This window comes from Panulirus ornatus, chromosome 32, assembly GCF_036320965.1.
Source record: "Panulirus ornatus isolate Po-2019 chromosome 32, ASM3632096v1, whole genome shotgun sequence".
Classification (NCBI taxonomy): Eukaryota; Metazoa; Arthropoda; class Malacostraca; order Decapoda; family Palinuridae; genus Panulirus; species Panulirus ornatus.
Window position 1 is genome coordinate 3,017,539 of NC_092255.1, and position 17,656 is coordinate 3,035,194.

Consider the following 17,656-nt stretch of genomic DNA (forward strand, 5'->3'; position numbering starts at 1 on the left):
GGGTAGCCAGCCTCCTAGCCAGGTAGCCAGCCTCCTAGCCAGGTAGCCAGCCTCCTAGCCAGGTAGCCAGCCTCCTAGCCAGGTAGCCAGCCTCCTAGCGGGTAGCCAGCCTCCTAGCTGGGTAGCCAGCCTCCTAGCCAGGTAGCCAGCCTCCTAGCCAGGTAGCCAGCCTCCTAGCCAGGTAGCCAGCCTCCTAGCTGGGTAGCCAGCCTCCTAGCCAGGTAGCCAGCCTCCTAGCTGGGTAGCCAGCCTCCTAGCCAGGTAGCCAGCTAGGCTCCTAGCCGGGTAGCCAGCCTCTAGCCGGGTAGCCAGCCTCCTAGCTGGGTAGCCAGCCTCCTAGCCAGGTAGCCAGCCTCCTAGCCAGGTAGCCAGCCTCCTAGCCAGGTAGCCAGCCTCCTAGCCAGGTAGCCAGCCTCCTAGCTGGGTAGCCAGCCTCCTAGAAAGGTAGCCAGCTAGGCTCCTAGCCGGGTAGCCAGCTAGGCTCCTAGCCGGGTAGCCAGCTAGGCTCCTAGCCGGGTAGCCAGCCTCTAGCCAGGTAGCCAGCTAGGCTCCTAGCCGGGTAGCCAGCCTCCTAGCCAGGTAGCCAGCCTCCTAGCCAGGTAGCCAGCCTCCTAGCCAGGTAGCCAGCTAGGCTCCTAGCCGGGTAGCCACCTCCTAGCCGGTAGCCAGCCTCCTAGCCAGGTAGCCAGCCTCCTAGCCAGGTAGCCAGCTAGGCTCCTAGCCGGGTAGCCAGCCTCCTAGCCAGGTAGCCAGCTAGGCTCCTAGCCGGGTAGCCAGCTAGGCTCCTAGCCGGGTAGCCAGCCTCCTAGCTGGGTAGCCAGCCTCCTAGCCAGGTAGCCAGCTAGGCTCCTAGCCGGGTAGCCAGCTAGGCTCCTAGCCGGGTAGCCACCTCCTAGCCGGTAGCCAGCCTCCTAGCCAGGTAGCCAGCCTCCTAGCCAGGTAGCCAGCCTCCTAGCGGGTAGCCAGCCTCCTAGCCAGGTAGCCAGCCTCCTAGCGGGTAGCCAGCCTCCTAGCTGGGTAGCCAGCCTCCTAGCGGGTAGCCAGCCTCTAGCCGGGTAGCCAGCCTCCTAGCCAGGTAGCCAGCCTCCTAGCTGGGTAGCCAGCCTCCTAGCTGGGTAGCCAGCCTCCTAGCCAGGTAGCCAGCCTCTAGCCGGGTAGCCAGCCTCTAGCCGGGTAGCCACCTCCTAGCCGGTAGCCAGCCTCCTAGCCAGGTAGCCAGCCTCCTAGCGGGTAGCCAGCCTCTAGCCAGGTAGCCAGCCTCCTAGCCAGGTAGCCAGCCTCCTAGCTGGGTAGCCAGCCTCCTAGCCAGGTAGCCAGCTAGGCTCCTAGCCGGGTAGCCAGCTAGGCTCCTAGCCGGGTAGCCAGCCTCCTAGCCAGGTAGCCAGCTAGGCTCCTAGCCGGGTAGCCAGCCTCCTAGCCAGGTAGCCAGCCTCCTAGCCAGGTAGCCAGCTAGGCTCCTAGCCGGGTAGCCAGCTAGGCTCCTAGCCGGGTAGCCAGCCTCTAGCCAGGTAGCCAGCCTCCTAGCCGGTAGCCAGCCTCCTAGCTGGGTAGCCAGCCTCCTAGCTGGGTAGCCAGCCTCCTAGAAAGGTAGCCAGCTAGGCTCCTAGCCGGGTAGCCAGCCTCCTAGCTGGGTAGCCAGCCTCCTAGCGGGTAGCCAGCCTCCTAGCCAGGTAGCCAGCCTCCTAGCCAGGTAGCCAGCCTCCTAGCCAGGTAGCCAGCCTCCTAGCCAGGTAGCCAGCTAGGCTCCTAGCCGGGTAGCCAGCTAGGCTCCTAGCCGGGTAGCCAGCCTCTAGCCAGGTAGCCAGCTAGGCTCCTAGCCGGGTAGCCAGCCTCCTAGCGGGTAGCCAGCCTCTAGCCAGGTAGCCAGCCTCCTAGCGGGTAGCCAGCCTCTAGCCAGGTAGCCAGCCTCCTAGCGGGTAGCCAGCCTCCTAGCTGGGTAGCCAGCCTCCTAGCCGGGTAGCCACCTCCTAGCCGGTAGCCAGCCTCCTAGCCAGGTAGCCAGCCTCCTAGCCGGTAGCCAGCCTCCTAGCTGGGTAGCCAGCTCCTAGCCGGGTAGCCAGCCTCTAGCCAGGTAGCCAGCTAGGCTCCTAGCCGGGTAGCCAGCTCCTAGCCGGGTAGCCACCTCCTAGCCGGTAGCCAGCCTCCTAGCTGGGTAGCCAGCCTCCTAGCTGGGTAGCCAGCTCCTAGCCGGGTAGCCAGCTAGGCTCCTAGCCGGGTAGCCAGCCTCCTAGCTGGGTAGCCAGCCTCCTAGCTGGGTAGCCAGCCTCCTAGCTGGGTAGCCAGCCTCCTAGCCGGGTAGCCACCTCCTAGCCGGTAGCCAGCCTCCTAGCCGGGTAGCCAGCCTCCTAGCCAGGTAGCCAGCTAGGCTCCTAGCCGGGTAGCCAGCTAGGCTCCTAGCCGGGTAGCCACCTCCTAGCCGGTAGCCAGCCTCCTAGCTGGGTAGCCAGCCTCCTAGCCAGGTAGCCAGCTAGGCTCCTAGCCGGGTAGCCAGCCTCCTAGCCAGGTAGCCAGCCTCCTAGCTGGGTAGCCAGCCTCCTAGCTGGGTAGCCAGCTCCTAGCCGGGTAGCCAGCCTCTAGCCAGGTAGCCAGCCTCCTAGCCGGGTAGCCAGCCTCCTAGCCAGGTAGCCAGCCTCCTAGCTGGGTAGCCAGCTCCTAGCCGGGTAGCCACCTCCTAGCCGGTAGCCAGCCTCCTAGCTGGGTAGCCAGCCTCCTAGCCAGGTAGCCAGCCTCCTAGCTGGGTAGCCAGCTCCTAGCTGGGTAGCCAGCCTCCTAGCCGGGTAGCCGGTCTCCTAGCCGGTAGCCAGCCTCCTAGCCAGGTAGCCAGCTAGGCTCCTAGCCGGGTAGCCAGCCTCCTAGCCGGGTAGCCAGCCTCCTAGCCGGGTAGCCAGCCTCCTAGCCAGGTAGCCAGCTAGGCTCCTAGCCGGGTAGCCAGCCTCCTAGCCGGGTAGCCAGCCTCCTAGCCAGGTAGCCAGCTAGGCTCCTAGCCGGGTAACCAGCCTCCTAGCCGGGTAGCCAGCCTCCTAGCTGGGTAGCCAGCCTCCTAGCCGGGTAGCCAGCCTCCTAGCTGGGTAGCCAGCCTCCTAGCCGGGTAGCCAGCTAGGCTCCTAGCCGGGTAGCCAGCCTCCTAGCCGCCACCTCCCTAATGGCCCATCATACACAGACTATCTTTGTATTGACAGAAAAACACTGATATAAAATCTTGTAGATCCATTAAGATAACTTAACTTACTAATTATCATTTAATGATATATATGTATATATATATAAAATAAACATAAATATGGTATATCATTTAAGATAACCTAATTCATTATTAATTTGTTATGGCAGACTGATAACATATCAAGTAGATCGATTATCATGACATTATTATTATTATTATCAATTATCACGAACAGATAAAAAAAAAACATTAAAGTCAAATTATTATAAATGACTATAAATGTTAAGTAATATACCCTTTTTTTTTTTATATATGTTCATATAAGGGTTTTAGAATGATAACAATGTATTGATGACTTACCATATCAATTGTATTTTGAATTCTATTATTTTATTATAGTGATTTAGGAACTCCGATGTAGACGTGAGGGATTTTTAGTGATATTGGAACCTGGTAAAATGACCTTGTCTCTCTTACATCAACAAGTTAGACCTTAAACTAGTTATTTAAGGAGGTCAAGGCTGCCCATTAGCGTGTCAGTGGAGGTCAGGTCACCCCCCCGCCCCCCCACACGTAATCATATAAGACCACTGTGTACAAGGCTGGGGGGGGGTGTGACCCCCCCAGCCCCCCCACCTCTTTATGTGTATTAGTTTCTACAAGATGAACCAGGAGACGTGTTCCTCCTAGGATCAGGCTGGGGGTGTTGCTAGGATCAGGCTGGGGTGTTCCTAGGATCAGGCTGGGGTGTTCCTAGGATCAGGCTGGGGGTGTTCCTCTTAGGATCAGGCTGGGGTGTTCCTAGGATCAGGCTGGGGTGTTCCTAGGATCAGGCTGGGGTGTTCCTAGGATCAGGCTGGGGTGTTCCTAGGATCAGGCTGGAGGTGTTCCTAGGATCAGGCTGGGGTGTTCCTCCTAGGATCAGGCTGGGGTGTTCCTAGGATCAGGCTGGGGTGTTCCTAGGATCAGGCTGGGGGTGTTCCTAGGATCAGGCTGGGGTGTTCCTAGGATCAGGCTAGGGTGTTCCTAGGATCAGGCTGGGGTGTTCCTAGGATCAGGCTAGGGTGTTCCTAGGATCAGGCTAGGGTGTTCCTAGGATCAGGCTGGGGGTGTTCCTAGGATCAGGCTGGGGGTGTTCCTAGGATCAGGCTGGAGGTGTTCCTAGGATCAGGCTGGAGGTGTTCCTAGGATCAGGCTGGGGCGTTCCTCCTAGGATCAGGCTGGGGTGTTCCTAGGATCAGGCTGGGGTGTTCCTAGGATCAGGCTGGGGGTGTTCCTAGGATCAGGCTGGGGTGTTCCTAGGACCAAGCTGACTGTGCGCATGTATGAAAGTCTTGGTCGAGTATATATATATATATATATATATATATATATATATATATATATATATATATATATATATATATATATATATATATCAAGGCTGTAACGCCTCCTTACACGTTCAAAAAGGCATGATCTTTCTCAGTAATTTTACGTAGATGATAAACAAAAATAAATTATTTAATAAAGTTTCAAATATTTAGAAATACCAAATGAAATTTAGTGTCACAATTAACTGGGTTGATGTGATGTTGTATGGCCAGTGTTCATGTACATGGGAGGAATACAGTGATTCAATTTCACTTTGGTCGTGAAATATGGCTTGGGTGATACGGGAAATATTATACCTAACGATTAATTAATTATACCTAATGATTAATTAAATGGTATAATAGAAACTTATTCAACAGGACTTGTTAGCAATGTTGCAAAGTAGCAATTGTCGCTACATCTGGCGAAGTTATGTTTATCTGGGATACAACTCGTTGACCAAATATCACAATAGAACAATATTGAAGTTAACATGACGATGTATATATGTGGACGATATAATTTTCTATATCTAGCGATATAATTATAGAGGACATTTCCTTGCAGTTGAGCGAGTTTAGCGACAGGCAGCTTTAGCGGTTTTCCTCCAACTTGCCTTAGTACAGCTTGGATACAAGTGTTGTTGTGGTGGCCAGCAAGTCTTACACCATAAATAATTTACATTTATTTACGTTCTACATCATCTACATTGACCGTAGTACACCAAGTGTAGTGTCAGTGTGTTAGTGTGTCGTTAACACAGGTGGCGTGGTGATAGAAAATGGTAGTGTGGGGTGTTTACATATCACAGTGGGTGTGTGGGCCAGAAAGTGAGTGTGTTAATGGCCGTCAGTTGTTTATTATGTGCTTAATATTGATTAATAGTGATGATAATGGTTATCTTTATCCTACTGGATGATAAAGGAATAGTTCTGTGCGAGAGGAAGAGAACAGCGGGTCACCTCGACATACACAGCCATGGTAAATAGAATTATGAACATTTCCTTCAGTTTCATTAACGAAACTATAGAATTATGAACATTTCCTTCTGTTTCATTAACGAAACTATAGAATTATGAACATTTCCTTCTGTTTCATTAACGAAACTATAGAATTATGAACATTTCTTTCTGTTTCATGAACGAAATTGTAGAATTATGAACATTTCTTTGTTTCATTATCGAAACTATAGAATTAGCAACATTTCCTTGTTTCATTAACGAAACTATAGAATTATCAACATTTCTTTCTGTTTCATTATCGAAACTATAGAATTAACAACATTTCTTTCTGTTTCATTAACGAATCTATAGAATTATCAACATTTCCTTCAGTTTCATTAACGAAACTATAGAATTATCAACATTTCCTTCAGTTTCATTAACGAAATTATAGAATTATGAACATTTCTTTCTGTTTCATTAACGAAATTATAGAATTATCAACATTTCTTTGTTTCATCAACGAAACTTTAGAATTATCAACATTTCCTTCAGTTTCATTAACGAAACTATAGAATTATCAACATTTCCTTCAGTTTCATTAACGAAACTATAGAATTATCAACATTTCCTTCAGTTTCATTAACGAAACTATAGAATTATCAACATTTCCTTCAGTTTCATTAACGAAACTACAATATGAATAATCGTGTAAACTGATCTTGTCTTTATGTAGTTTAGGTTAGGAATGAATCAGGGACGTAAAATTACCGCAATCTAGTGTAATCAGCAGTTTGGTCGTTAGGTCATGGCTCGTTATGAGCAGCGTCGAGGTCATTATGTCTGGCGGGTGGGATAATGGGTCATTACATGATAATTATCATAATTATCAGGGTTGTGAGGTGTATACGCATGTCCTCATCTGTAGTGGCAGATGAGCTGGAGTTCTCGACTCTAATGTCATATTACCATTTATGTATATAATAAAATTACTCCGGCAAACTAAACCTCCCCCACAAAATAAATGAATAAATGAATAAATAAATAATAATGTAATTTTCAAGTGAAACATTTTTGGTATAGCCAGATGCATGTGTGGCTGGAAATGGGGGGGGGGGGGCAGTGCTAGGCTGCGAATTGTGGCTGCAAACGATAGTTTAAAGTTGTTAGACTGGGAATTATTGCTGCAAACAATAGTTTAAATTGTTAGACTGGGAATTGTTGCTGCAAACAATAGTTTAAGTTGTTAGACTGGGAATTGTTGCTGCAAACAATAGTTTAAGTTGTTAGACTGGGAATTGTTGCTGCAAACAATAGTTTAAGTTGTTAGACTGGGAATTGTTGCTGCAAACAATAGTTTAAGTTGTTAGACTGGGAATTGTTGCTGCAAACAATAGTTTAAGTTGTTAGACTAGGAATTGTTGCTGCAAACAATAGTTTAAGTTGTTAGACTGCCTAATTGTTGCTGCAAACAATAGTTTAAGTTGTTAGACTGGGAATTATAGCTGCAAACAATAGTTTAAGTTGTTAGACTGGGAATTGTTGCTGCAAACAATAGTTTAAGTTGTTAGACTGGGAATTATTGCTGCTGCAAACAATAGTTTAAGTTGTTAGACTGGGAATTGTTGCTGCAAACGATAGTTAAAGTTGTTAGACTGGGAATTGTTGCTGCAAACGATAGTTGAAGTTGTTAGACTGGGAATTATTGCTGCAAACAATAGTTTAAGTTGTTAGACTAGGAATTATTGCTGCTGCAAACAATAGTTTAAGTTGTTAGACTGGGAATTATTGCTGCAAACAATAGTTTAAGTTGTTAGACTGGGAATTATTGCTGCTGCAAACAATAGTTTAAGTTGTTAGACTGGGAATTATTGCTGCTGCAAACAATAGTTTAAGTTGTTAGACTGGGAATTGTTGCTGCAAACAATAGTTTAAGTTGTTAGACTGGGAATTATTGCTGCAAACAATAGTTTAAGTTGTTAGACTAGGAATTGTTGCTGCAAACGATAGTTGAAGTTTTTTTTTTTTTTTTTTATACTTTGTCGCTGTCTCCCGCGTTTGCGAGGTAGCGCAAGGAAACAGACGAAAGAAATGGCCCAACCCCCCCCATACACATGTATATACATACGTCCACACACGCAAATATACATACCTACACAGCTTTCCATGGTTTACCCCAGACGCTTCACATGCCTTGATTCAATCCACTGACAGCACGTCAACCCCGGTATACCACATCGCTCCAATTCACTCTATTCCTTGCCCTCCTTTCACCCTCCTGCATGTTCAGGCCCCGATCACACAAAATCTTTTTCACTCCATCTTTCCACCTCCAATTTGGTCTCCCTCTTCTCCTCGTTCCCTCCACCTCCGACACATATATCCTCTTGGCCAATCTTTCCTCACTCATTCTCTCCATGTGCCCAAACCACTTCAAAACACCCTCTTCTGCTCTCTCAACCACGCTCTTTTTATTTCCACACATCTCTCTTACCCTTACGTTACTTACTCGATCAAACCACCTCACACCACACATTGTCCTCAAACATCTCATTTCCAGCACATCCATCCTCCTGCGCACAACTCTATCCATAGCCCACGCCTCGCAACCATACAACATTGTTGGAACCACTATTCCTTCAAACATACCCATTTTTGCTTTCCGAGATAATGTTCTCGACTTCCACACATTCTTCAAGGCCCCCAGAATTTTCGCCCCCTCCCCCACCCTATGATCCACTTCCGCTTCCATGGTTCCATCCGCTGCCAGATCCACTCCCAGATATCTAAAACACTTCACTTCCTCCAGTTTTTCTCCATTCAAACTCACCTCCCAATTGACTTGACCCTCAACCCTACTGTACCTAATAACCTTGCTCTTATTCACATTTACTCTTAACTTTCTTCTTCCACACACTTTACGAGACTCAGTCACCAGCTTCTGCAGTTTCTCACATGAATCAGCCACCAGCGCTGTATCATCAGCGAACAACAACTGACTCACTTCCCAAGCTCTCTCATCCCCAACAGACTTCATACTTGCCCCTCTTTCCAAAACTCTTGCATTTACCTCCCTAACAACCCCATCCATAAACAAATTAAACAACCATGGAGACATCACACACCCCTGCCGCAAACCTACATTCACTGAGAACCAATCACTTTCCTCTCTTCCTACACGTACACATGCCTAATTTACCTATAACAATTTACCATCATCATAACTGGTGGTAAGAAGGCTGGATCCACAAGATTTCGAACATTGTTTCTAATTACTTAGTTCTGATTAATGAGATTTGGGCCGAGTTTGCTGGTGACCCTTAAGTGCGTAGTTAAGTAATAAGGAATTAAGATTTACATAAGATTTATATCAGTATGATTACATGTACTTGCTAACATGTTAGTTATGATTACTAGGTTATATATTTTGGTACTTCAGATATTATCTAATGAAGAGTACATAGATTCCTGCAGTGAAAACATGGTTCCCTAAAATAGTGGTAGAATGAATTACTTTAAAGTTTGCTATTAGCTTGTAGTATCTTGCAGGGGAAATTTAGTATAGTTTGACGGTAGTATGATTTCATTAAGACCCATGTACTGGGTGTGGATAGAACTGATATATAGATAATGCCTGACGAAATGCTATATATTGCTGCCCACATGCGCTTTGTTGACACTTGAATTTATCAATTCTTTTTGTTTTGCTTTTTTTTTTGTATAGTTGCTTGTTCATGATGAGGATACTTGATTTTTTCGTTCTGTGGTAGAAATAACTGCTTGTTGAGGGTATTCCATAGCAAAGTTTGGGGGAATTGGAAAATGAAGCCTTGATCAGTGACTCTGGCCTGCTATTAAGATGGCTAACCATTTTTGATAATTTTGGTGAAGGGTAGATTCAATTTTTTTTTTATCTTTAAGGGCATGTTATGGTATCTTGTTTTGGTGTTTGTTGTCATGAGTAGTGTGCTGGAGGGAGTTCTTGGGTTGGTTTAAGCCATTGAAGTGGTGTTGCATGGGGTCCACATGCAAGTCATTCTGGTTGACCTTAATATGTATGCCAGTAACCTGTCACATAACACAAGGTCATTCTGGTTGACCTTAATCTGTATGACATTAACCTGTCACATATGCATGTGTGTAAATAGGAAGGAACATGTATTACTGTGATATCTAACTACTGTCTCAGTGTATGTAACATTTTCCAAATAATTTTGCCATGATCATATAGATAATTCATTATATGATTATTTTGTGTGATTTAAAAAGGAATTTGTATACAGGTTAAGAAAACAAGATCTTGTCCTATTTACTTATTAAAAATCATTGTTGATTATGTAGTTGAGGGCAAGAACATAATATAAACATTTTCATCATAACTTTAAACATTATATTTTATATTGTAAAATGTCTTTTGTACATATATGTAATATCTCAGTACGTCATCTGATAGCTGTTTACTTGTTACAAGTAATATATGTTGATACTGCAACTATCTACTGTGGTAGTGAACACATTAACAGACCCAGAGGTAATTAAAGTAGACTTATTGACATAAATGGGAATTGTAATCAAAAGCAACTTGGGAAGAGAAGTACCGGAACAGAGACGTACAGGGAAAGAGACTTGCCAGGTAAGAGACATTCCTGGGTAGGGAAGTATTGGTAAAGAGAAGTACTACAGAAAATCAGTATCAGGAAAAGAGAAATACTGAGAAAGAGAAGTATTTGGAAACAGTATGGTATGCAAGATAGAGATTTTTTTATCCAACTTTCTTTAACGACCTACAGCCAACATTAATACTACAGCCCCAGGACCTGGCTGCATGATTTGGTCATTCTCACACATCGCAGCTTAAAGGCCAAGTTTGTTTTGCCTGGGTAATTGTTTTTCTGAGCTGAAGGATTTGTTGGAAAAAACAATCTTGATGACGCTTTCAGTTGCACTGTCGTTATTTCTGAATTTCATCCATCTCAATTATGTACTGAAGGAGGGGGTTATCTTAACAACTGTCGGTCTATCTTTCCATGTGACAATGAAAACAACTTGAGAAGATTTTCTCTGTGCATATCAAATCTTGACATTCTTCGAGTCTCCTCGTGAGATAATGCTTTATTGAATATATTTTCTTTTGATATGACCCTAGGATCCCTTTTACAGGGGTCCTACAACTTGAAAGCTGCACTGCAATCAGTAGCAGGAACATTATGGACTCTTTTGGCATGAGAAGTTCCTTGACGAGATTGTATAGTACTCCTTTTTGACCACAGACTTTTGACTCGTATTGTAACCACAAGCAGGTGGAGTTTGGTAACGCGACCTTTTTTATGTATAGCAACATTAACCAGATTATTATAGATACACAGAGGATATGTTTGCCTCCATGCATCCTTCTGCCTAGATCTGTCACGCTGTGAAACTAAACATCATGGAGACTGAATTTATAGTGATATGGCTATGACTGATTCTAATTTTGGTGGAATAAACATCCTGCACCTCCTTCACTGGTTGGCAGGCAGTTGAAGTTATCGTACCATTGAATCAATAGCAAAGTTTTGTTTCCCATGTCATTTTTTCAGTTGATTGAAACGTACACTAATTATTGTTCTTGCCATTATAACTAATTGTTACTGTGGAATTAGGAATCTTTCCATACTTAGTGAGGTAGCATCAAGAACAGTGAACCAAGCCTTTGAGGGAAATTCCTCACTTAGCCCCCTTCTCTGTTCCTTCTTTTGGAAAAGTAATAATTGGAGGGGAGACTTTCCAGATCCCCACTCCTTCCCCTTTTAGTAGCCTTCTAAGACACACAGAGAATACATGGGAATTATTCTTTATGGCCCTGGTCTCTTACTTTGAATACCATAATATTTGTGTGTTACAAGGAGAGAATTTTACTTTTGTGTTGCCCCATCTCTTATATACCAGGTGTGTGTTTGTATAATTAGCTGTTTGTACTCTATGGAGAGGGAATTTTTCATGGAGTCCATCTCTTGAACACTTTACTTTCTTTAGTGTCATACAGGTTTGTAAACTTTTCAGCAAATTTATGACCTTTAACCACCTCTCTGTAATGCACCTCATGTAATCATGGTATCGTGTTTTTTGCCCATTTCTAGCCTTCTCTGTTTGTGGTTTTTGCTTCTTGAATTGCGATGAATAAACTTGAGAAAATTATTTCTTAATATTTTACTATTAGCTACATATAGAAAATTATTTTTAATATTTGACTATTAACTACATATAGAAAATTATTTTTAATATTTGACTATTAGCTACATATAAAAAATTGCTTTTAATATTTGACTATTAGCTACATATAAAAAATTGCTTTTAATATTTGACTATTAGCTACATATAGAAAATTATTTTTAATATTTGACTATTAGCTACATATAAAAAATTGCTTTTAATATTTGACTATTAGCTACATATAGAAAATTATTTTTAATATTTGACTATTAGCTACATATAAAAAATTGCTTTTAATATTTGACTATTAGCTACATATAAAAAATTGCTTTTAATATTTGACTATTAGCTACATATAGAAAATTATTTTTAATATTTGACTATTAACTACATATAGAAAATTATTTTTAATATTTTACTATTAGCTACATATAAAAAATTGCTTTTAATATTTGACTATTAGCTACATATAGAAAATTATTTTTAATATTTTACTATTAGCTACATATAGAAAATTATTTTTAATATTTGACTATTAGCTACATATAGAAAATTATTTTTAATATTTGACTATTAACTACATATAGAAAATTATTTTTAATATTTGACTATTAGCTACATATAAAAAATTGCTTTTAATATTTGACTATTAGCTACATATAAAAAATTGCTTTTAATATTTGACTATTAGCTACATATAGAAAATTATTTTTAATATTTTACTATTAGCTACATATAAAAAATTGCTTTTAATATTTGACTATTAACTACATATAGAAAATTATTTTTAATATTTGACTATTAACTACATATAGAAAATTATTTTTAATATTTTACTATTAGCTACATATAGAAAATTATTTTTAATATTTGACTATTAACTACATATAGAAAATTATTTTTAATATTTGACTATTAACTACATATAGAAAATTATTTTTAATATTTGACTATTAACTACATATAGAAAATTATTTTTAATATTTTACTATTAGCTACATATAAAAAATTGCTTTTAATATTTGACTATTAACTACATATAGAAAATTATTTTTAATATTTTACTATTAGCTACATATGAAAAAACCATTTTGAATATTTGACTATTAGCTACATATGAAAAAACCATTTTTAATATTTGACTATTAACTACATATAGAAAATTATTTTTAATATTTGACTATTAGCTACATATAGAAAATTATTTTTAATATTTGACTATTAACTACATATAGAAAATTATTTTTAATATTTGACTATTAACTACATATAGAAAATTATTTTTAATATTTGACTATTAGCTACATATAAAAAATTGCTTTTAATATTTGACTATTAACTACATATAGAAAATTATTTTTAATATTTTACTATTAGCTACATATAGAAAATTATTTTTAATATTTGACTATTAGCTACATATAGAAAATTATTTTTAATATTTTACTATTAGCTACATATAAAAAATTGCTTTTAATATTTGACTATTAACTACATATAGAAAATTATTTTTAATATTTGACTATTAACTACATATAGAAAATTATTTTTAATATTTGACTATTAACTACATATAGAAAATTATTTTTAATATTTGACTATTAGCTACATATAAAAAATTGCTTTTAATATTTGACTATTAACTACATATAGAAAATTATTTTTAATATTTGACTATTAACTACATATAGAAAATTATTTTTAATATTTGACTATTAACTACATATAGAAAATTATTTTTAATATTTGACTATTAGCTACATATAAAAAATTGCTTTTAATATTTGACTATTAACTACATATAGAAAATTATTTTTAATATTTGACTATTAACTACATATAGAAAATTATTTTTAATATTTTACTATTAGCTACATATAAAAAATTGCTTTTAATATTTGACTATTAACTACATATAGAAAATTATTTTTAATATTTGACTATTAACTACATATAGAAAATTATTTTTAATATTTGACTATTAACTACATATAGAAAATTATTTTGAATTTTTGATTACTAGGTTCACATATAAAATTATTCTGAATATTTGATTATTAGCTACATGTAGAAAATATTGTTGAATTTTTGACTATTAGCTACATATAAAAAATTGCTTTTAATATTTGACTATTAGCTACATATAGAAAATTATTTTTAATATTTGACTTAACTACATATAGAAAATTATTTTTAATATTTGACTATTAACTACATATAGAAAATTATTTTTAATATTTTACTATTAGCTACATATGAAAAAACCATTTTGAATATTTGACTATTAGCTACATATAGAAATTGATTTTAAATGTTTGACTATTAGCTACATATAGAAATTAATTTTGAATATTAGCGTTTTAGCTTCATATGAATCAGCATGAAAGCCAGACATGAAGGACTGTAGATATCCATGTGACAGAAGAATCCCATTTGAACCAAAACACAGATGCACACACACACTCACACAAACACACACACACACGCGCTAATCCAAAATCAGTATTTTACGCTCTGTAAGACCCTGCTAACAAAACATTATACCAGTATATGTTGGAGTATTGTCAGATTTTCAAGTATGCAACTACATCTGATATATATAATCCTTGCAGCATCCTTACTGCAAATCAGAATCATTAAATAGTAACTAATCAATAGCAATTGTGTTTAACATGTTTTGTGTCAGTATAACTTGGTTATCATAAGTCCATTTTGATTAGTATTCATAAAGTCCGTGATATATATTAAGAAAGGCTTACTTCACATTCTAAGAAATACTTATTATGGAAAATATTGAATTTTGGTAATATGATTGGAAGTATTGCAGGAACAAGTAACTAGAACCAGAAATGTATATATTTTTGAAAAATGTGTGGAATGAAAATATCCTAAATTAATCCATATCTTTTCTTGGCTTATTATAAGGTTTGTTAAGGTAAAAAAAGCAACATTCATAATAGTGCTCAGATTTAAGCATTGAAATTGTATGTTTGCAAAATTTGCAGACAAAATGAATTAGTTCTGGTAAGAAAGCCTCCTCATATCATCTGAACTTGGTAGATGCCATAAACTGAAATATTATAAAGAAGAAGAAATTGCATATTTAATGATAGAATGAATCTGGATGAAGTAAAAATGTTGAGTGATGCTGCGGTTAGTTGAAGTTTCACCTTGAAATAGATCAAGAACAGTACATAGTTCTGTTAGCTCCAATGAATATTAGAAATTACTCACATTTGATTTAACTTGACGATATCAACCGAGATGTTCATTAATATTATAATATAGATGTTATAAAAACTCATGCCATCTATTCTTCTGATTATACTGCAATCACCTGTAATATTGATATTATTTTGTCCTGCATATTAGTCACTTATGATAATTGATCTGTACCAGTGAAGTGGTTTCTCAGGTCGTATTGGTACTTAAAATTGTACATCAAAGGAAGGGGCATGAGTTCTTTGTTAATAGCAAGGTAATATACCCTATTGCTTTTGATTTGCAGTGATTTCCCTCATGTTGTGACGTTCATCATGTTTGAGAATATGTAATTTAAAACAAAACAGGAATTGTTAATGATCATCTGGCCCTGGTAGCCTTACAGAATTCTTTAGTTCCTAAGACGATTGTTCCTGGGAAGGAAAACGGGGCGGCGGCGGCGGCCTTTGTCTTTGACGACTGCGAGGGTTGCGTGGAGTATAGTCAGTGAGACGGGGACGGACAGCGATGATGAATGACTCAATATCAGATTCATTATAGCCACGCTTGATCCTGAAGAAGCCATTCTCTCCCCAGTCAGTTCCCCAAGAATTGGCCGCTATCTGTTGAGAAGGACAAAACAGAACCTAGACATTGAACAGATATGACACCATTAGCATGATGCACTGTAGTCCATATACCTATGGTTTCTGCAGTATTAGCAACTCCAGTTTCAAGCATAATTTACTTTCTATACATATATCATAGCCTTTTAAGATATTTATTTTAAGAATAGTCCATGTTGTGCATTAGCAGAATTTGATATTCTTTGGAAGTGAATTTTACAATATCATTCACACTATAGCTTACTTTTCTTGAACTTTCTGGCAAGAGCTGTTTCAAAAGCTAGTAACACATCACAGCACACCAAGTATCTCACATAGTTGCTCACTCTTGCTTAATTATAATTAGACAATGATATGGCAATTGAAGTCCTCTCACCCAATATTTGACTGGTCGAGATCCTAGAGAGTTGTCTTCTCCCCATCCAATGATCCTGACAGAATGCGTTGCTGTCTCGGCCCCAGTCAGTCCAGTATGGCTGTACACTCCTCTTTCATACATGAATAGATCCTTGTGTACCATCATCATTGCTGGCAAGAATACAGTGAATTAGAAAATTCAGTATGTTTTTGTTCATATGCATATCTACCTACAGCATTATTTATGATATTTGTACTATATAATGAAAGTGCAGATCACATACTTTATTTTACTGCAGTAAATTATTATAGTTTTATGTAAATGAATTACGCATCAGACTGCTTCATACACCAGAGATGCTAAAGAAAGAAAGTTGCAGTCACAGAGTTTCATAAATGATAGGAGACATGTAGATCTAATGTGTCTCTTGCATAATTAAAACACCATCCTAAATCCTAATTCATATTATATTAAAGGCAAAAACAATGCATCTCCAGCCCCAAAGAGCCATTCTGAAAAGTGATGGAGTATATGGAAAGCCAAAAGATCAAGTAAGCCAAAAATATTAGTTTAAGCAAAGATACAGACTTTACCATTGAGAAACAACAACTTTATACAGTTTTGGACATCCCACAGTGTTCTACAAAGGACTGAAAATACTGTCAGTTGGCATTAGGTGGAGAAACTTCTTGGCAAATTACTTAACATTTTTTTGAATATTCTGAAGTGATTAAGATAAATTTAAAATTAAATGAAACAGATAATGTAAGTACATATTCTGATATGCTTTGATTGCTTTTCTTAAAGAAAGACTTAAAACACAGAATCTTTTTGCAGTCTCACATGATTTTTGGAATGAGATATATTTCACACAGTCACAGACAGTGACAGCTATTGATAAAAGCAATTTAATGAGTTACAGTGTTAAGATTATTTAAGAAGTGCAAATTCATGATGTTGTACTGGACCGAAAAATCCACCTCCTAGAGATTCTTAACCCTTTAACTAGGTCTAGGTTGCCTGGTAAAGGGAACCTCACATGGACCTGCTTTGCTTTGTTGAGATGACCTAGACTACCTGGTAAAGACGAGTTCACATAGATCTACACCGCCTGGTAAAGACAAGTTTACGTAGATCTACACTGCCTGGTAAAGATGAGTTCACATAGGTCTACACTGCCTGGTAAAGACAAGTTTACATAGATCTACACTGCCTGGGAAAGGGGACTTCAAATAGATCTACATTGCCTTGTAAAGGGGACTTCAAATAGATCTATGTTGCCTGGTAAAGGGGACCTCAAATAGAACTGTGTTTCCTGGTAAAGAGTAGCTTTCATGGGTCTACATTATTTTATAAAAATGACCTCATAGAGATCTACACTGCCTGGTAGAGATGTCTTCAAGTAGATTTATGCTGCGTAGTAAAAGAGACCTCATGTAGATCTGTACTACCTGATAAAGGGAACCTCATGTAGATCTACATTGTCTGGTAATGGGGGGGGCCTCACATAGATAGATGACCTCACATAGATCTACGCTGTATGATAGAGGGGACCTAATTTATATCTGTAAATAATGTTTCATGCCAACAAGGTCTTCGTATATACCCACAACAAATACACAAGTTCTATAGTTCTCCTTCAGTTATGGGATGAGGAGGATGTTACATTAGATTGCTAAGTGTAGAAGACATCAAGCAATAATGAATCTAAGAGATCAAAACGATAATGCATTTGATTTTGAAGATCCATTTGATGGTAATATAAAGAAGTTCAACAAAACACTATAAAAGATGACAGTTGATATACACCAGGCTGTATAGA

General features: G+C 39.4%; 1 protein-coding gene across 1 annotated transcript in view; it reads right to left on the minus strand.

Annotated features, from left to right (window-relative positions):
- Positions 1-13,490: 13,490 nt before the first annotated feature.
- LOC139758986 (uncharacterized peptidase C1-like protein F26E4.3) overlaps positions 13,491-17,656 on the minus strand; it is a 30,196-nt gene continuing 26,030 nt past the window's right edge. The window contains 2 exon segments of the mRNA XM_071680857.1: positions 13,491-15,473; positions 15,853-16,004. Of these exon segments, the coding sequence (XP_071536958.1) occupies positions 15,270-15,473; positions 15,853-16,004 (356 nt within the window). The 3' untranslated portion in view covers positions 13,491-15,269.